At 33.7% G+C, this 21,714-nt stretch overlaps 1 protein-coding gene across 2 annotated transcripts in view; it reads right to left on the reverse strand.

The window, feature by feature from the left end:
* Positions 1 to 4,907: 4,907 nt before the first annotated feature.
* Positions 4,908 to 21,714, reverse strand: part of robo3 (roundabout 3) — a 410,915-nt gene continuing 394,108 nt past the window's right edge. Inside the window, exons 12-13 of one of the 2 annotated variants that reach the window (XM_075296773.1) lie at positions 16,955 to 18,405; positions 4,908 to 5,262 (exon numbers count right to left, since the gene is read on the reverse strand). In XM_075296773.1, the coding sequence (XP_075152888.1) occupies positions 5,189 to 5,262; positions 16,955 to 18,405 (1,525 nt within the window). In that variant the 3' untranslated portion in view covers positions 4,908 to 5,188. Of the gene's footprint in view, positions 5,263 to 15,949; positions 18,406 to 21,714 lie in introns of those variants that run through there. The other variant, XM_075296772.1, reaches the window with a different exon arrangement.

Raw genomic sequence — 21,714 nt, forward strand, 5'->3', positions numbered from 1 at the left:
TATAGAAAATTTTGTCAGAATTTATTTCTATAGAAAATTTTGACAAATATTTATTTATATAAAAAATTTTGTCAGAATTTTATTTCTGTAGAAAATTTTGTAAAATTGTGTTTTTATAGAAAATAATGTCGACATTTTATTTCTAAAAAAAGTTTGGTAAAATTATATTCCTATAGAAAATTTTGTCTAAATTTTAGTTCGTTAGAAAATTTTGTCTAAATTTTAGTTCGTTAGAAAATTTTGTCAAAATGTTAGTTCTTTAATGTACCTCTTAGTTTATTTTGAACCCTTTTCATAGGAGATAGTCTTAAAAAGTGTTAAGAAAATTTTGTCAAAATTTTATTTATATGGAAAATTTTGTCAGAATTTTATTTCTGTAGAAAATTTTGTCAAAATTGTATTTCTATAGAAAATTATGTCAACATTTTATTTCTATAGAAAATGTTGTCAAAATTTTATGCCTATAGAAAGTGTTTTTTTCAAAATTTTTTTCTATAGAAAGTTTTTTCAAAATTTTAGTTCGTTAGAAAATTTTGTCACAATGTTAGGTCTTTAGAAAATTAATGTATCTCTTAGTTTATTTTGAACCCATTCCATAGGAGAAAGTCTTAAAGTCCGGCCAAGCTAATATATCTATTGCAGTAAAATGCTATTCAAAACAAAAAAAGTGTATATAGTTGCCATCATTGTCAAATCCCAGAATACGAAAATTGGCCCACACTTTTCCATATACTTTTTTGGGGTCTACTTCATTTAGGTTTTGGGGCACATTTAATGCGGTCCATATTCATAGAGCGGTTACTGTACCCCTTACCCTGTTGTGCAGCTTATAAAAGCTATTTAGACCCAATATTTCGTTCCAAATATATTCCTGGCTTTTTCTAACCTTCCCTATGTTTTCTGTAATTATCGATAATATTGTTTTCTTTGTTATGGTTTAAAGAGTTTAAATATATACTGATACTATTAATGCAATCTGCTCTTTTTGGGTTTAACTTTTCGTTTTCATTATAAAATTTTACTTTGCCAATTGGCATAAATAAGGTTTGGTATTGTTGAGTAATCAAACATTTTAACATTAATCGAAATGCGTTTGTGTGTACGAATTTATTTAAATTACCAACCAGAGGTGAACAGCAATTTTCCCATTTGTTTGACAATCAATATATGGACAACATGCACACACTCACACACAATTAAATTGGTATCCACTCTGTTTCCCCAATTATACATTTGTAGCTGTGTGTTTGTGTGCATGTGTGTATATAAATTGTGGACATTTGGTTACAGTCACAAAATAACATGACAAAGTTGTAACAAGCACAGAATTATTGTAACAATCAGAAAGTTGTAGACCGGCTACATGTGTAGGACTTTAAATTAAAATTGTATGTGTAGTGGGAATATGCGATTGTGTTGAATATCCGGATGTACACGTATGGTACATGAGAGGTCAAAGATATAAAATTGAATCAAAGTAAACATGTTCGTTCGAGTTTATGAGAACAGGTCAAAATTACATGTGGTTAGATTTTAGATATTCAAATATCCATACACGTGGAAATAGGTGAGCTACAAACCATTTGTTAACAAATACTAAATATATGTATGTATATATATGTAGATAATTTATTTTATATCATTCGCAATGGGATGGTACCTTCGGTCACATTTGTAACACACCATAATATCTATATCCGACCGAATAAAGTAGACATTCTAGATCCGAAATTATAAGACAATCTTGCGATGTACTTCTCCCTGTTGTGATCATGCTGCAAACTTCAATAACAAATTGCAACACAAAAAATCCAAATAAAAAATTACTTATGCATGCTTAAAGTACTCGATGGATATTGCTAGATTGGTTGCCGTTTGTCTTTTATGAGCCTCTAAAGTTTTGTAGCCAAATTCGATTTTGAGAACTTTTTGCAATTTTCGTACGGCCATACCTCAAAAAATGAGGTAGTCAGCAAAGTTGTAGCTCTAGAAGCGTCTTTTATGAGCTTCTAAAGTTTTGTCGCCAAATTCGATTTTGAGCACTTTTTGCAATTTTCGTATGGCCATAGCCCAAAAACGGCTGTGAATTTATTTTTGAGGTATTCAGCAAAGTTGTAGCTCTTGACCCGACCCAACATAATAAAAATTTAACTTATCAGATATCCCGTTGTGTAGTGTGTGACAAGTCCGAGATTAGGATCTGATTGCAAGTTGATTGTCAGAGAACATATTTACGCTAAAATGTGTACTTATCCGTAATGAAATTTTAGTAGTCCTTTCCAGAAGTCTGTGTACACAATATTCTAATCCATGGTGCTGCAATTATTCTGATTTATGGACCGTGCTTCTGCTCTTTTTGCCACCACAGCTGAAGCTCTGAGTATTTGGCGTATATGCAAAGGCAATATATGCAACATGCCATTGAGAGGTTCTGTATTTGTCTTCCTTTTATATAACTCCCCCGAATCTTGTACATTGTAAGGTTTTAATTTCCACTTATTTATGTCTAAATGCCTTTGGGTACCAGCACTAGGTGAAACCGTTCCTTTTCATCCTATTTCTTCAATATTAAGTTTTAGGTCTAGCTTTATCTCCATTATAATTCCGACGAACTTTCTCACTCAAGACACTGTTTTACTGTGGAAATCTTACATTTTTTGCAATACATATCGAGTTATTTCTTTGTAGAAATCAAGTGTATTATATGTTTACTCTTTCCATTTATATATGTAAATTTCTTTTTCTAATCAAAGGAAAATACTGGTTGTGACCACGGTTGCCAAAGTTGGTAGAATTCAACTAGAAATGGTAGATTTTTTACTGTTTGGTATATTGGTAGAATTCTTGATGTTTTGGTAGATTTTGCAAAATATATTCCTATCCAACTAAGAGGTACTGCAAAAATAGAAATAAAATTTGACAAAATATTCTATAAAAATAATTAATTTTTTTATCAACATTTTATTACTTTGAACAATTTTCATAAAATTTGTAGAAGAATATAGAAATTTGTCAAACTAAAATTTTGACAAAATTTTCTATATGTTAGAAGTAAAATTTTGGCAAAATTTTGTATAGAAATAAAATTTTGGCCAAAATTTTCTATAGATATAAAATTTTGACCAAAACTTTCTACAGAAATAAAATATATTCTACAGAAATAAAATTTTGGCAAAATTTCCTATACAAATAAATATTTGACAAATTTTTGCATAGAAATAAAATTTTGGCCAAAATTTTCTATAAAAATAAAATTTTGACAACATTTTCTATAGAAATAAAATTTTGGCAAAATTTTCTATAGAAATAAAATTTTAACAAAATTCTCTATAGAAATAAAATATTGGCAAAATTTTCTATTGAAATAAAATTTCGGCAAAATTTTCTATTGAAATAAAATTTTGACAAAATTTTCAATTGAAATAAAATTTTGGCCAAATTTTCTTTAGAAATAACATTTTGGCAAATTTTTCTATTGAAATAAAATTTTGAAAAAATTTTCTATAGAAGTAAAATTTTGACAAAATTTTCTATAGATATAAAATTTTGACAAAATTTTTTATAGGAGTGAAATTTTCAAAAAAAGTAAACAACATAATGGGAAAAATAACTAATTCGTTCGAAAATTGTTCTAAATTGCATTAACAAAAATTTTCCGACATTTTGAGATTTTTAACTCTCATTTACGAAATGCGTCTTTCTCGAAAAGCAAAAATGAACTAAAAATAAAAAAATCTAAGGCGCTAGATCATTCCCATTTTAGCCTCGCTGTAGTTCATTCTTTCTATTTTAGAAAATTTACAAAAAATCTAGTAAAAAATTAGTTTGTCTATAGAAAATATTGTTAAAATTTTATTTCTATTGAAAATTTTGTCAAAAATGTATCTCTATAGAAAATTTTGTCAAAATTTTATTTCTATAGAAAATTTTGTCAAAATATTATTTCAATAGAAAATTTTGTCAAAATTTTATTTATATGGAAAACTTTGTCAAAATTTTAAATTCTATAGAAAAATTTTGACAAAATTTGATTTCTATAGAAAGTTTTGTCAAAATTTGATTTCTATAGAAAATTTTGTCAAAATTTTATTTCTGTAGCAAATTTTGTCAAAATTATATTTCTATTGAAAATTTTGTGAAAATTGTATTTTTATAGAAAATTTTGTCAAAATTTTATTTCTATAGAAAATTTTCTCAAAATGTTATTTCTATAGAAAATTTTGTCAACATTTTATTTTTATAGAAAAATTTGTCACAATTTTATTTCTATAGAAAATTTTGTCAAAATTTTATTTCTATAGAAAATTTTGTCAAAATTTTATTTCTATAGAAAATTTTGTCAAAATTGTGATATAAGATTAAAACGTTACTTTTTCACGGAAAACATTTAACATGTTTGTCGACATCATGTTATTTTCTCGCAACTTAGGTATCTGATTTAAGAATGCATGTTGTGTTTGACGAGAAAAGAATATTTTTTCAACAAAACTGCTACATGATCGCCGTGCAACATGGCGCTCTTGAAAAATGTTTGAGGTGATCATATTCCTTTTCTGGGTTTAAACTACCGACATTATCAGATATTAAATTGATTGTATGGACATTGTTTGGATTTTAAAAGCTAGGCGCCACCTGATCATTCTTTTATCCATACAATATGTATCCCTAACATTATGTAAAACTAAATTAAAGACTTAATTTAACTGCTCTTCCATTAAAGCCATAATTGTTACTTACATTTCGAATCACATCATCCACCACATAATCCACAGTCTCTAATTAAAACAAATGTAGCATATTTCAAAAGTAATTTTTATTAAAGTCCATATACATGCATTCATTAAAATATTTATGTTAAATTTATATGTATGTATGTATGTACATTGCTTCAAAGCGGGGGCTATAAAAGTAAATTACAATTTAAAAGAGTTAAGTGTGTGGGAAAAAAACTACCAACGAAATTAATTAATGGTCTTTTTAATACGAATTGATTTGCATGGTTGGCAACACATCCAGATATAAACTGCATCTGCAAAATGCAGGCAATGGCTGGTTGGTATTGTGGAATAATCCTGTGGGCATTAAATGACATCGTCATTGTGGATATGTAGTGAATCCTCTGATGTTTGTAAGCTATTTGGCTATTTGGTTATTGCATGTATATAGAGAACCTTCTGCACTCTTGAATTCAGACTATGAAATCCATGCTATTATCCATAACCATATAAGCGCTATGTCGACGTTTCAATGGCCAAATGGTTGCTGTAAAATATGATTAAAAGAATATAATGAAACATAAAATAATAATAATAATAAAAAAAAAAAACAATATCTAAAAAAATAAACGTTTGCATGTACATTTTTAAGCCAAAAGGTTTAACATTTGATTGTTTTCTGGAACTACAAAAAACGACAACAAAATGCAAGCATATTAAATTTTACGTTACCAATTATTTCAAAAATAGTTTTGTGGGCTATTTCAATTAAGGAATGAAAAGTTTCTATTTTATTTGCTAAATAATTTATTTATATTTTAGGAGTTGCTAAACTTGTTTACATTTGAGCCAATCATTTTGGGATAAAAGTTCCTAGAAAAATAAAAATAAAATTGCGATTTTTATACTCTCCACCATAGGATGGGGGGTTTGTCATTCTGTTTGTAACACATCGAAATATTGCTCTAAGACCCCATAAAGTATACATACTTTCTGGGTCGTGGTAAAATTCTGAGTCGATCTAGCCACGTCCGTCCGTTTGTTGAAATCACGCTAACTTCCGAACGAAAAAAGCTATCGACTTGAAACTTGACCTCCGGGACCTCTTGGAGGAGCAAAATTAATCCGATCCAGTTGAAATTTAGTACGTGGTGTTAGCATACGGTCTCTAACAAAAATTTGTCCATATCGGTCCATATTTGTATAGAGCCCCCATATAAACCGATCCCCAGATTTGACCTCTAAGACCTCTTGGAGTAGCAAAATTCATCCGATCCGGTTGAAATTTGGTACGTAGTATTCGTCTATAGTGTCTAACAATAATGTAAAAATTGGTCTCCATCTTTTCATAATTATATATACCCCCTAATAAAAACGAAACCCCAAATTTGACCCCCGCAGACTCTTGGTGGAGCAAAATTCATTCGATCCATTTGAAATTAGATACGTGGTGTAAGCATACGGTCTCTAACAACCAGGCAAAAATTAGTCCATGTCGGTTGATAATTATATATAGTCCCCATATAAACCGATCCCCAGTTTTGGCTTGCGGAGCCTCAAAGAGAAGCAAATTTCATCCGATCCGGTTGAAATTTGGTACGTGGTGTTAGTATATGGTCTGTAACAACCATGCCAGAATTGGTCCATATCGGTCCATAATTATATATGGCCCTTATATAAACCGATCCCCAGATTTGACCTCCGGAGCCTCTTAGAGGAGCAAAATTCATCCAATCCGGTTGAAACTTAGTACGTGCTGTTAGCATATGGTCTCTAACAACCATGCAAAAATTGGTCCATATCGGTTCTTAATTATATATAGCCCCCATATAAACCGATCCCCAGATTTGACCTCCGGAGCCTCTTAAAGGAGCAAAATTCATCCGATCCTGTTGAAATGTGGTATATTTCACTACCCAGCAAAAAAAAAATGGAAGTTCTTCCAAAGGCACAACTTTAAAAGCACTTCCAGAAGATGTACTCCCAGTGATGTTCTTTATTTTAACTACTCAGGAAGTTCTTTTAAATAATTAATTTTTTTTAGAACTTAGTTTTTTCATACTTTTAATGGGTAATTTTAACTTTTTTGTTTCACATACGTTAAAAACGGAGTAAGAATTCGTAAAATGGTACAAATGATTTTAAATTTTGTTGAAACAAATTCTAAATCCAATCTGAAAAAATTGTGAATTTTTGAAAATACTTGAGGTCAAACGTTTCCGACAAGCGTTAGAATCCATTAAAAATTATAAAAAAAATTTAAAAAAATATTTATGTGACAAAATATCACAGAGTTTTTTAATTTACATTCGAAACATTGAATTCGGATCACACCCAAAGAAGTGAAGCAAATTCAGTGCAACGACTGTTGAAATGGAAGACTTCCGTCCTTTGACAAGCCCGTGCTAAATTCATCGCTTCTGTGTTAATTATGCACCACTTCCGGATCCAAAAAGAACATTTTCATTACTTTTTTGGCGACGTTTTTTTTTTCTGGGGTAGTTATGGCGATAACAACCAAGCCAAATTTGGTCCGTGTCGATCTATAATATATATGGTCCCCAAATAAACCGATCCCCTATTACAGAATAATCACGATTGCGACTCGAGCTAAAAATAATCTACCAAAAATTTATTTCCATAGAAAATTTTGTCAAAATTTTATATTTCTATAGAAAATTTTGTCAAAATTTTATTTCTATGGAAAATTTTGTCAACATTTTATGTCTTTAGGAAATTTTGTCAGAATCTGCCATTTTTGGTAGACTAGTGGTCATAATTGTATATAGACCCCATATAAATCGATGTGGATGACCGTCTTTAGTAGAAGTTTCTACGCAATCCATGGTGGAGGGTACATACGATTCGGCCTGGCCGAACTTACGGCCGTATTTACTTGTTTATTTTGAATCCGGGAATTTTTCGGGATCCCGAAAAAAATTCCAATTTGTTAAATTTGTTGGCTTTTTAGGATTGTTTAGTAATAAATTTCTGTCTTCATGGCAAACGGCCCTCAGATTTCATATTCGAGAAATTTATAGAATTTGAATAAAATATATAGAACAATTTCATCAAAAATCCGTCGACAATATGAAAAGAACGCGTTTATCTGATTAAAATTTGGAGGTCTCTGTATATATTTACATTTCTGAGTGTTTCAGAGCTTCTCTCACTGCAATGTGGAATGTCGTTCGAACTCGGTTATAAAAAGGAGGTCCCTTGTCATTGAGCTTAACTTAGAATCGGACAATTTCTCAAAAATTTTATGTTGTGTGTAATTTTTTAAGGCGCATCTTTCTGTGTATACAATATCAAAATCAATATCTGCTCTAGACCGGGAGATATAGAATGGTGAAAACAACATAAGTCGCGAATTTTTTAAATTTAATTTTTACAAAACAACATATCTCAACAACATATGTTGTAAAATAAAATCGAAATACTTGTATGATACTTTTGACAAAACAACATAAGTCCACATAAGGTTTGTGTGATTGACCAACTTTTTTTTACAAAACAACATATTTCGAGTCATGTTGTTTTGTCGAAAAAAAAATAAATAAAAATAAACGCATACTTAACTTCAGTTGTGTTGTTTTTAAATCAGAATATGATCAGGATTCAATGCGACAAAACACCAAAAAATAAAGATATGTTATTTGTATACCCTGCGCCACACTGGGGAACAGGGTATTATAAGTTAGTGCATATGTTTGCAACTTCCAGAAGGAGACGGGATAGACATATGATGTCTTTGGCAATATTGCTCAGGGCCGGCCCCTGGGTCGATCTAGCCATGTCCGACCGTCCGGCTGTCCGTCTGTCTGTGAACACGTTTTTGTAGTCATAGTCTAAGTCGCAATTTTATTCCAATCGACTTCAAATTTGGCACCAGTATGTATTTTGGCTCAGAATATAACCCTATTGATTTTGGAAGAAATCGGTTCAGATTTAGATATAGCTCCCGTATACATCTTTCGCCCGATATGGACTTACATGGCCCCAGAAACCAGAGTTTTAACCTGATTTACTTTAAATTTTGCACAAGAAGTGCAATTGATAGTGTCGTAAAGTGTGCCGAAATCGGTTCACATTTAGATATAGCTCCAATATATATCTTTCGCCGGATATGTACTCCTGAAGCCAGAGTTTTGCACTAATTTGTTTTAAAGTTTGCACAGATTTAGATATTCATATATCCCATATATATGTTTCGACAAAAATGGACAAAATATTAACATTTTCCTTGTAAAATCGCCACTGCTAAGCCGAAAACTTTTAAAAATGACTTAAATTTTCCTATATTTGTAATCCATATCTATCGACCGATAAATCATAAATACACTTTTGCGAAGTTGGACACTCTTATAATTGGATACCTGCCAAACAGTGAACAGTTCTCTGGGAACGTTTGCTATATTAACACATTATAATTAACATCTCATAACTGGACACCTCCCAAATGTGGCGACCATGGGTGTCCACTATTCAGGGGTTTCACGGTATACCCTTTTAGTTTTAAAGTCCGTTTTAAATTAATTTATTTCGTAATTACATTAGGCACTTTGAAGGTATAAACATGACGATCTTTACAACTAATTAAGGCTTACAGGAATTTTTAATTTTATTATTTGTGTTTTTTTTTCGTTATGGTTTAATTCTATTTTTTACGCCATGTTAAGCCTTTTTTTCATGTTATAATTTTTAATTATTTTTTTTAATGTAGGATGATGTAGTTGTGTCCCTACACAATTTTCATTTGCTTTGTCTGCATTCACTAATACCCTGCTAATTTAGTATTCTGTTTTTATATAATTAACTGTCATTTTTGGCTTGCTTTTATTATTAACTCTATTGTTGCATTATGATTATTTTAATTTGAATTCGCGTTTTTTTTATATTTATTAAATTTTATATGATAGTTTGTTTTAATATTAATTTAAGTCTACTCATTAAAAATGAAATTATGATATGTAAGCCTTTTAACTCGCACTTTTATTATTTGAATTCGTGATATAAACTATAACAATGAACTGGCCATAAATGGTTATGTTACTCAAAGGTAAAATGATAATAATCCTTTTTGCGGTATATTTAAAATATTTTCATTTGTCATACATTACGTGTCAAATAGTTCAGATCATGAATGATGCAAGACTATATCGTTTGCAATTTTCAGCGCTGGATTATCCCACCTTCTAATGCTGGTGACATTTCTGAGTGCTTCAAAGCTTCTCTAAGTAGTTTCACTGCAATGTGGAACGCCGTTCGGACTCGGCTATAAAAATGAGGACCCTTGTCATTGAGCTTAACATGGAATCGGGCAGCACTCAGTGATAAGAGAGAAATTCACCACAATGGACTGAATAGCCTAAGTGAGCCTCATACATCGGGCTGTTACCTAACCTAAGGGGTACATGGTTATGGGAGTTTTATCACAATCTGAACAGAATTGTCTGATATTAGGTGCTAAGTTGATTCTGAACCTACAGAGTAAGTATGCCACTAATATTGAGTCCATTTGTAATCTTATAATCTGTCAGGCGAGCAATTTTGAAATTATAGTAACCTGAAGTTGATTGAAATACATATCAGCCATACTGTATACAGATATACGGTCAATATGTTTTTGTAAAATTATTCGGTTTAACCACAATGACAAATGTAATGCTGATGACATTTCTGAGTGTTTCAAAACTTCTCCAACTGGTTTCACTGCAATGAGGAACGCCGTTTGGACTCGGCTATAAAAAGGAGGTCCCTTGTCATTGAGCTTAACATGGAATCGGGCAGCACTCAGTGATAAGAGAGAAGTTCACCACTGTGGTAGCACAATGGACTGAATAGTCTAAGTGAACCTGACATCGGGCTGCCACCTCACCTAACCTAACGGAGTGTCAAAGTTAGTATTTCCCCCATCCTAGGGTGGAGGGTATAAAATTAATTTAAGTATCCTCTGCATGGAATTTGGATAAGGTCTTTGAATATGAAATCGCTTCACAAAAATTTTCAATTTTCGACCAGGACAAACCTTATGTTCCCTCTACTAGGGAATGGCAAGTGTTACCACATCAAATCTAGTATATACGGCCGTAATTTCGTCCAGGCCGAATCTTATGTACCCTCCGTAGAAACGTCTACTAACGACTGTCATCCACAATCGAATTACTTGGGTTGTGGTAATACTTGCCGATGGCAAGGTATCTTAAAACTTCATAATATTGTCTTCTATATTGTAAGTTGGTCCATATGGGGTATATTCGACAAAAAAAGGCCGATTAAATACAGTTGATCAGTATATATAGGGGAGTCTATAAATAATAACGAACCGATATGCAATTAGAGAGCCAAAAGTGAGGTCACTTTATCTGGGGACTATATACACTTATTAACTGATATGTACAAATTTTTGTGTGATTGGAGCTCGGTTTATCTGGGGACTATATATAACTATAGACATATATGGAACAATTTTGACATGGTTTTTTGTTGCCACATCCTAGCACAACGTACCAAATGTTAACAGAATCCGATGAAATTTACCTTATGTACCCTCCACCATGGATTGCACAGAAACTTCTATACAATCCAATCCAATTACATGGGTTATGGTAATACTTGGAAGTTTGGCATGGTTGTTAGCGGCCATATACTAGCACAATGTACCAAATTTCAACCGAATCGGATCAAATGTGCTCCTCCAAGAGGCTCCGGAGATCAAATCTGATATCTGATATGGGGGCTTTATATAATTATGGATCGATATGGACTAATTTTTTCATAGTTGTTAGAGACTATATATTTACACTACATACCAAATTTCAGCCGGATCGGATGAAATTTGCTTTTCTTAGAGGCTCCGCAAGCCAAATCGGGGGATCGGTTTATAAGGGGGCTATATATAATTATGGATCGATGTGGACCAATTTTGGCACGGTTGTTAGAGATCATATGTTGACACCATGTACCAAATTTCAGGCGGATCGGATGAAATTTGCTTCTCTTTGGGGCTCCGCAAGCCAAATCTGGGGATCGGTTTATATGGGGGCTATATATACTTAAGGACCGATGTGGACCAATTTTTGCATGATTGTTAGAGACCATATACCAACACCATGTACAAAATTTCAGCCAGATCGGATGAAATATGCTTCTGTTAGAGGCTCCGGAGTTCAAATCTGGGGATCGGTTTATATGGGGACTATACATAAACGTTGTCCGATATGGCCCGTTTGCAATACCATCAGACCTACATTAATAACAACTACTTGTGCCAAGTTTCAAGTCGATAGCTTGCTTCGTTGGGAAGTTAGCGTTATTTCCACAGACGGACGGACAGCCGGACAGACGGACATAGCTAGATCGACTCAGAATTTCACCACGACCTAGAATATATATACACAGCAAAACAATTTGGAAGTTCTTTCAAAGGTACAACTTTAAAAGCACTTCCAGAACATGCACTCCCAATGATGTTCTTAATTTAAACTACCCAGGAAGTTCTTTTAATTAATTTTTTTTTTTTAACTTAGTTTTTTCATAATTTTAATGGGTAATTTTAACTTTTTTTGTTTCAAATAGGTTAAAAACAGAGTAAGAATTCATAAAATGGTACAAATCATTTACAATTTGTCGAAAAAAATGCTAAATCCAATCTGAAACAAGTATATACGGCCGTAAGTTCGGCCAGGCCAAAGCTTATGTATCCTCCACCATGGATTGCGTAGAAACTTCTTCTAAACACTGCCATCCACAATCCAATTACTTGGATTGCGGTAACGCTTGCCCATGGCAAGGTATCTTAAAACCTCCTAACACCGTCTTCTAAATTGTAAGTAAGTCCATACATATTATATATTAAATTATAAAAGACCGATTAAATATGTATATAATTCAGTTTGACAAAATTTTCTATAGAAATAAAATTTTGACAAAATTTTCTATAGAAACAAAATTTTGGTAGATTATGTTTGGCTCGAGTGGCAACCATGATTATGAACCGATATGGACTAATTTTTGTGTGATTGGGGATCGGCTATATATAACTATAGACAGTTATGGACAAATTTTGGTATGGTTGTTGGCGGCCATATACTAACACCACGTTCCAAATTTGAACCGGATCGGATGTTAGAGACCATATATCTACACCATGTTCCAAATTTCAGCCGGATCGGATGAAATTTGCTTCTCTTTGAGGCCCCGCAAGCCAAATTTGGGGATCGGTTTATATGGGGGCTACATATAATTATGGACCGATGTGGACCAATTTTTGCATGGTTGTTAGAGACCATATACCAACACCATGTACCAAATTTCAGCAGGATCGGATGAAATTTGCTTCTCTTTGAGGCTCCGCAACCCAAATCTGAGGGTCCGTTTATATGGGGGCTATACGTAAAAGTGGACCGATACGGCCCATATGCAACACCATCCGACTTACATCAATAACAACTACTTGTGCCAAGTTTCAAGTCGATAGCTTGTTTCGTTCGGAAGTTAGCGTGATTTCAACAGACGGATGGACGGAAATGCTTATATCGACTCAGAATTTCACCACGACCCAGAATATATACACATTATAGGGTCTTAGAGCAATATTTCGATGTGTTACAAACGGAATGACAGAGTTAGTATACCACCCATCCTATGGTGGAGGGTATAAAAATTGTGAATTTTTGCAAATATTTGAGGTCAAACGTTTCCGAAAAGCGTTAGAATCCATTAAAAATTATAAAAATTATTTATTTGACAAAATATCACAGAATTTTTTAATTTACATCCAAAACATTGAATTCGGATCACACCTAAAGAAGTGATGCAAATTCGCCCATGTTAAATTCATCGCTTCTTCGTCAATTTTGCACCAATTCCGGATCCAAAAAGAACATTTTCATTACTTTTTTGGCGACGTGTTTTTTTGCTGGGTACTTTATGGGGTCTTAGACCAATATTTCGATGTGTTACAAACGGAATGACAAAGTTAATATACCGCCACCCCCTCCTTTGCTGGAGGGTATAAAAAGAAAAATATTTTTGTTTTTTTAAACTTCTTCATTCGAATGAACTTCCCAGTCAGAACTTCTAAAGCAATGCAAAGGATCCAAAAAATGTTACAAGCCCATTCATTGGAGATGATCCAAGTTTACACTACTTCCGGATCACTGATAGAGGATCCAAGCTACTGCTTTAGGAGCTCTTTTTTTGCTGGGATGATATACGCAGATGAACCCAGCAAAAAATTTGGAAGTTCTTCCAAAGGCACAACTTTAAAAGCACTTCCAGAAGATGCACGTTTCCGACAAGCGTTAGAATCCATTAAAATTTATAAAAAATTATAAAAATTATTTATTTGACATAATATCACAGAATTTTTTAATTTACATCCAAAACATTGAATTCGGATCACACCTAAAGAAGTGATGCAAATTCAGTGCAACGGCTGTTGAAATGGAGGACTTCCGTCCTATGACAAGCCCATGTTAAATTCATCGCTTCTGTGTCAATTTTGCACCACTTCCGGATCCAAAAAGAACATTTTAATTACTTTTTTGGCGATGCTTTTTTTGCTGGGAAGGGACAACACTTCGACTCCACAAAAAATGTTTTCATTGTAGTACAAAAAGTCTTAGCAAAGCAGAGTAAAACAAGTATATACGGCCGTAAGTTCGGCCAGGCCGAATCTTATGTACCCTCCACCATGGATTGCGTAGGAACTTCTACTAAAGGCTGTCATCCACAATCGAATTACTTGGGTTGCGATAACACTTGCCAATGGCAAGGTATCGTAAAACTTTTTAACACTGTCTTCTAAATTGTAAGTTAGCCCATACGGGGTATATATTAAACAAAAAAGGCCGATTAAATATGTATATAATATAGTTTGACAAAATTTTCTATAGAAATGAAAACTTGACAAAATTTTCTATAGAAATAAAATTTTGACAAAATTTTCTATGGAAGTAAAATGTTGACAAAATTTTGTATAGAAATAAAATGTTGACAAAATTTTCTACAGAAATAAATTTTTTACAAAATTTTCTATAAAAATAAAATTTTGACAAAACTTTCTATGTACCACATTTCAACCGGATCGGATTAATTTTTCCCCTCCAAGAGGCTCCGGAGGTCAAATCTGGGGATCGGTTTATATGGGGGCTATATATAATTATTGACCGACATGGACCAATTTTTGCATGAATGTTAGAGACCGTATACTAAGACCACGTACTAAATTTCAACCGAATCGGATGAATTTTGCTCCTCCAAGAGGCTCCGGAGGTCAAATCTGGGGATCGGTTTATATGGGAGCTATATATAAATATGGACCGATATGGACCAATTTTTGCATGGTTGTTAGAGGCCGTATACTAACATCAGGTACCAAATTTCAACCGGATCGGATGAATTTTGCTGCTCCGGGAGGCTCCTCAAGCCAAATTTGGGGATCGGTTTATATGGGGGCTATACGTAAACGTGGTCCGATATGGCCGATTTTCAATACCATCCGACCTACATCAATAACAACTACTTGTGCCAAGTTTCAAGTCGATAGCTTGTTTCGTTCGGAAGTTAGCGTGATTTCCACAGACGGACGGACAGCCGGACAGACGGACAGACGGACGGACGGACGGACATGCTTAGATCGACTCAGAATTTCACCACGACCCAGAATATATATATACTTTATGGGGTCTTAGAGCAATATTTCGATGTGTTACAAACGGAATGACAAAGTTAATATACCCCCATCCTATGGTGGAGGGTATAATAAAATTTTGCACTTGTATCCGCTAAATAACATATGTGTCAGACCGGGGACTTATCAGCCAACCTTTTAAAATCCAATGTATCTAGTCCAACTGTTACATTTACAGATGCAAAATTTTATTTTATATTTTGCGGATTCAATTTTGCAGATGTCGAAAAACCCATAAAAATCCCCAAATTCCCCTAACTAAAAAATGTCATACTCGTCAACGAAAAGGTATTTCCAATTTGGGGAAAAGTTCTCAATATCAGCATTGACGTATTGAAAAAATGTCCTGATTTAGTTCAAGCATTAATTGTAAATCAGGCTACAATTGCTTGGTATCTTATTAATCTGAGATTTTTCTCTCGCTACAAGGTAGTTTTAGTTTTGTCAACTCCTGGAAATCTGTTTTAATATCATTTCCAATGGATTTCCAATACATTTTGTTTTCCTAACGACCAAATATATAAAATAAAAACAATTATCTTTTATTTTTGATTTTATTCAATTTATTGCACCTCCGGCCACTTTACTGATGCAGCTTATGGTGATTTCAGTTTTTTCATTTTCATCTCAGTATTTTCATATATTAGTTTCTGGTATTTGTTTTTTTTTTTATTATTTAATTTTAATTCAATTATCTGGCTTGAATTCTAAAAAGTCTTAAATATTTCTATACAATATCATTACATCATTTTCTAATCGCATCTAACTGGCATGCCCCCCACTATGCTAGATTGTTTTTGTTACTTTTAAATTTATTTTCAAGGTTTGGAAGGGGGACTTTCAATTCGTTTTAACGGATGAGCATTAGTTTATATATATAAAAAAAGAAAAATAAATAATTCTTCCTTTAATTCGGCAAATAGTTTTCGTATTTGTTTTTTTCCATTAAATTTCATAATTTTTTTATATTCAACTTCAATAGATCACAATTATACTGTACATAGTGTTTTTTAGCGATTTGTTCTTGTTTCTTAGGGGTAAGGATTTGTGAGTTTCGTTTGTTTTGGGGGTAAGTGTAGTGGTGTATTTTTGCATATTTTTTCAATTACTTTTATTTCCTGGCTTATAGTTTTACTTTTTCAATTAACTTTTAGTATTTACTTTTACAATAGTATTTTATTATATTCGGTTTGTAGTAGGGGATACAAGTGTATAGGTGTATGTGTATGTGTGTTTCGTTTGAGGGGGGAAGGGATTGTTTTCTATTTAGCTTATACATTGGCCGAAGGACCAAAACTACTAAAATATTTATTTGCATGATTATTTATTAGGTTATCGTTAGCGGTGGTTGTGGTATTGGTGGTGGTATTTGAGCTACTAATACTTCCTAGATTAAGGATATTGGAATTCTGACTACAACTATTCGTTTGGTTTTTGGAGGGAGATGGGGTCTTCGTCTTCGTTATACTGGCTGTTGAGGCAGAATTTGAGGAGGAGCTATTATTATGGTGACTGGGTGAGGGTTGTAAAAGTTTATCACCTGCTGCATGGGCATATGATGGAGGTGGCTGCTGCATATGGTGATGCTGCTGTTGTTGCTGTTGCCTAAAAGCTTGATAGGCATCTGATGATACTGCCGACCAGGTACCGTCTTTAGATTTTATATACAAATGTTGTTTGCTGGGTTGCTTACTACCAAAATGATGATAATCACTGGCCGCTATTGATGAACTGGAGGCCCAATCATTGAGCAATTGATTGGTCGATGTACTTATCTGAGAGAAATCACTATCATTGAAATGATCCGTGGTTAGGAAATCCAAATGTGAACCGGTATTAGATGAGTTGGCATTACCGGTCGAATGATTCTGATGATTATTGACACCAGCCACCGATGATTGTAAGGAGGCATTATTCTTGTAGAGACTTCCAAAGTTGATGTTATTTTCACTTTTGAACATTTTTGGATTACGTGGTCGACGTAGGGTGCCAGCACCACCACCATTGATCATTTGTGTGGCCAATGTGGTATTGGCATAGGCGCCTAGGCCTTGTTTCAAAGCATTGCTGGCTACCAGTAATTGTTGCTGTTGAAGCTGTAGTTGTTGTTGCTGCTGTTGTCGTTGACTTTGTGATTGCATGCTGTTCGAATTGAAAGGATTTAAGCGAGTCGGTTGCAAAGGCTCATTGTTTAACAAATCAAAACGATTCTCGGTAATATTGATTTTATTAGCCGCAACACTGGACGATGATGATGATGATGCCGATACTGTATTTGTCTGGGATCCAGCCTTTTTCTGTGAAGATTTCGATGGTGATGCAGTCAATATGGCCGTGGATGCTGTACTCGCTGTCATTTTGTCGGGCAATACCAACAGATTGTTGCCAAAGGCATTGTTATCCATACCCATCATGTTGCCAACCATGCCATTACCACCACTACCAACGCCCATTGAGTAATGATTACTACTGGGTGGGGCTGAATATAGACCCGATGAAATACTACTGCCCATGGTCGAATGATAATCATCGTTAATGCCATTATTGTTGTTGCCATTCGAACGCATTGTCGATGAGATTGATAATTTTTGTTGATGTTGTTGTTGTTGTTGTTGTTCATTTCCTCCACGTAGTCCATCCAAGAAGAAATCACCTGCACCTTCACCACCCGCAGAATTTTGGTTAGATTTCGTTGTAGATGTTGATGCCGTGCCATTATTTCCATTTCCCCGATTTTGATATAATTTAGCATTTGCCACAAGATTGGTTGTGGCATATGCACCACAGCTATCATATAAGGATTGTTCTTGTTGTTGTTGATGTTGTGAATATGTTTGCTTTTGTGAATAACCACGGTTGGATGTATGAGACGATGATTGTTGTTGTTGTTGCAGCAATGTTGCATGTGTACCACCTCCACCACCACCGTTTGGTGTTTTGAATGTTGAACATGCAACTTCAGCATAATCGGGCATATTAAGTGGTGTTAGTCTAAAGAGAGTGAGAGAGAAAGAGAATGAAAGTAATATGGTGAGTAATTGTCATTACAAAAGTTACAGAAGTTATTTTGTACTGTATACACCAAGAAAAAAAAAATAAAAGAATGGAAACACTTAAATTTTTATTCTATTTTCCAACCATAAGGAAGCCGAAATTTTTGTACGAAATTTTTATGAAAATTTTGGATGAGAAATTTACAACTAGGGTAGTACAAAATTTGGTATGAAAATTTCATTTGGTGGCCACTAATTTACTTAAATGAAATGGTTCGGGAAATAATGAACATAAACGAATTTTTCCGATTTGACGACCACATCAAAAATATTCTAGTTGGCTTTAAGTGGGAAAGCTTAAAGATTTTCGACACTATGTTCGAATGCGGGAAACGAGGACTATATTATACCTCACAACACTATGTAGACAAACATTTATGATACCATCTCAATTTTGTCAAATTTGTTGAGAGCTATATAAAGTGTTATATTCCCATATACAAATATATAAATCTGAACTGATTAGGGGAACATTTTTTTGTACTCATACAAAACCTCTACGCTTAAAATTTAAATCAGCTAGCACCCTGTGCGAAGCACAATGTCAGTAAAAAACAAATATATACAGCCATTAGTACGGCCAGGCCGAATTTTATGTACCCTCCACCATGGATTGCATATAAATTTCTACTAAAGACGGTCATCCACAATTAAAATACTTGTCTTGCGGCCAATGGCAAGGCATCTTAAAACTTCTTAACATTATCTTCTAAATTGTAAGTTAGTCCATGCGGGATATATAGTAGACAAAAAAGGTCGATTAAATACGTATATATTCAGTTCTTGACTGGTATATATAGGGAAGAAATAATTACGAAAACATATGAACTTTTGTGTGGTAATTAAAGAGCCAGAATTGAAATAGGGTTGTCGCTTTATATGGGGGCTATATACAATTATAAACACGAGTCTAGAAAAAATGGCAGATTTTTTACTGTTTGGTAGATTGGTAGAATTCTTGATGTTTTGGAAGATTTTGAAAAATATTTCTCTACAACTATGAAATGCTTCATAAATTTTTCTATAGAAATAAAATTCTGAGAAAATATTCTACAGAAATAAAATTCTGACAAAATTTTCTATAGAAATAAATTTTTAACAAAATTTTCTATAGAAATAAATTTTTGACAAAATTTTCTATAGAAATATAAAATTTTGGTAGTTTATTTTTTGCACGAGAGGCAATCGTGATTTTTCTGTGATTGGGGATCGGTTTATTTGGGAGCTATATATAATATGGATCGATACGGACCAATTTTGGCATGGTTATTATCGGCCATACACTAGCGAAATTTACCAAATTTCAACCGGATCGGATGAATTTTGCTCCTTCAAGAGGCACCGTAGGTCAAATCTGGAGATCGGTTTATATGGGGGCTATATATAATTATGAATCGATATGGACCAATTTTTGCATGGTTGCTAGAGATCATATACTAACAGCACGTACTAAGTTTCAACCGGATCGGATGAAATTTTCTTCTCTTAGAGGCTCCGCAAGCCAAATCTGGGGATCGGTTTATATGGAAGCTATATATATAATTATTAACCGATGTGGATCAATTTTTGCATGGTTGTTAGAGACCATATACCAACATCATGTACCAAATTTCAGTCAGATCGTATGAAATTTACTTCTCTTTGAGGCTCTGCAAGCCAAATCTGGGGATCGGTTTATATGGGGGCTATATATAATTATGGATTGAAGTGGATCAAAGTTTGCATGGTTATTCGAGACCATATACCAACACCATGTACCAAATTTCAGCCAGATCGGATGAAATTTGCTTCTCTTAGAGGTTCCGCAAGCCAAATCTGGGGATCGGTTTATATGGGGGCTATATATTGTTAGAGATCATAGAGTAACACCACGTACCAAATTTCAACCGAATCGGATGAAATTTGCTTCCCTTAGAGGCTCCGCAAGCCAAATCTGGAGATCGGTTTATATGGGGGCCGTATATAATTATGGACCGATGTGGACCAATGTTTGCATGGTTGTTAGAGACCATATACTAACACCACGTACCAAATTTCAGCCAGATCGGATGAAATATGCTTCTCTTAGAGGCTCCGCAAGCCAAATCTGGGTGTCGGTTTATATGGGGGAAATTGAACAAAATTGATTTAGAGAACAATTTGAGGCATTTGTAAAATGTTTGCTTCTTGCAGTGTCGATTTTACAAACACATTGGCTAGATTTCGTCAAGATAGATGGTCAATTGTGGGTTGTGTGATATATTTGGGTGATTTTTACAAAAGTCATATATAAATCTCAGTGTGAAGGATATGACTACAATATGAGAAAATCATCTCAGAATATTGGGTAAAATTTGGTTATTTTAGCCATATAGAAGAGGTTTATGCAAATATAGAGGCTTTATCTAAATCTGAACCGAATTGAATGAAACTCGAAGCGCTTATATAGAATATTAAATCTCTTCTCAGTGTACAATATCAGGGAAAGTGGTAAAATCCTAATGAAAATGGGTGCAACAATGAAATATTCTATCATATTTCCCCTACTAAGGCAAACACATATATGCGAGCTACTCGTACAAGCATTGATGATGAACCACGTAGTGGACGTCCAAAAACAGCAACAACAACAGAAATTGTAGCCAAAGTGCATTATATGGTATTAAATGATTGACGAATAAAAGTGCGTGAAATTGCTAATATCATGGACATCTCAAATGATCGAGTCCATTTAATTTTGCAAGAGGAACTAACATACAGATGAAAAAGCTTTCTGCAAGATGGGTGCCGCATTTGTTAACAGTCGATCAAAAACGCATAAGAATGAACATTTCTCAAGCTTGTTTGGATCGTTTTTAGCGAAAATAAAATGGATTTTAAGCGTCGTTTCATAACTGTTGATGGAACATGGATCCACCACTATACTCCAGAGACAAAAGAACAATCCAAACAATGGACTGAAGCTGGAGGAAGTGTCCCAAAGAAGGCAAAAACAATTCAATCGGCTGGTAAGGTTATGGCAAAAAAAAAATTGATAGGCTGAAGTTTCCGAACCGCCCTTGTTCGGAAAAAATGCACAAACTTATTATACCCTGTACCACAGCAGTGGTGAATTTTTAGCCATAATCGACCTTTATGAGACCACAAATTCGACGTCTTCATTATAAGTCGAATGTTAATTTAATTAAATTTAATATAATATAATTTTATTTTACTCAGAGTCGCCATATTAAATAACGTCTCAATGTCTAAAGAAGCCACAGACGTT

This window comes from Haematobia irritans, chromosome 2, assembly GCF_050003625.1.
Source record: "Haematobia irritans isolate KBUSLIRL chromosome 2, ASM5000362v1, whole genome shotgun sequence".
In the NCBI taxonomy this organism is placed as follows: Eukaryota; Metazoa; Arthropoda; class Insecta; order Diptera; family Muscidae; genus Haematobia; species Haematobia irritans.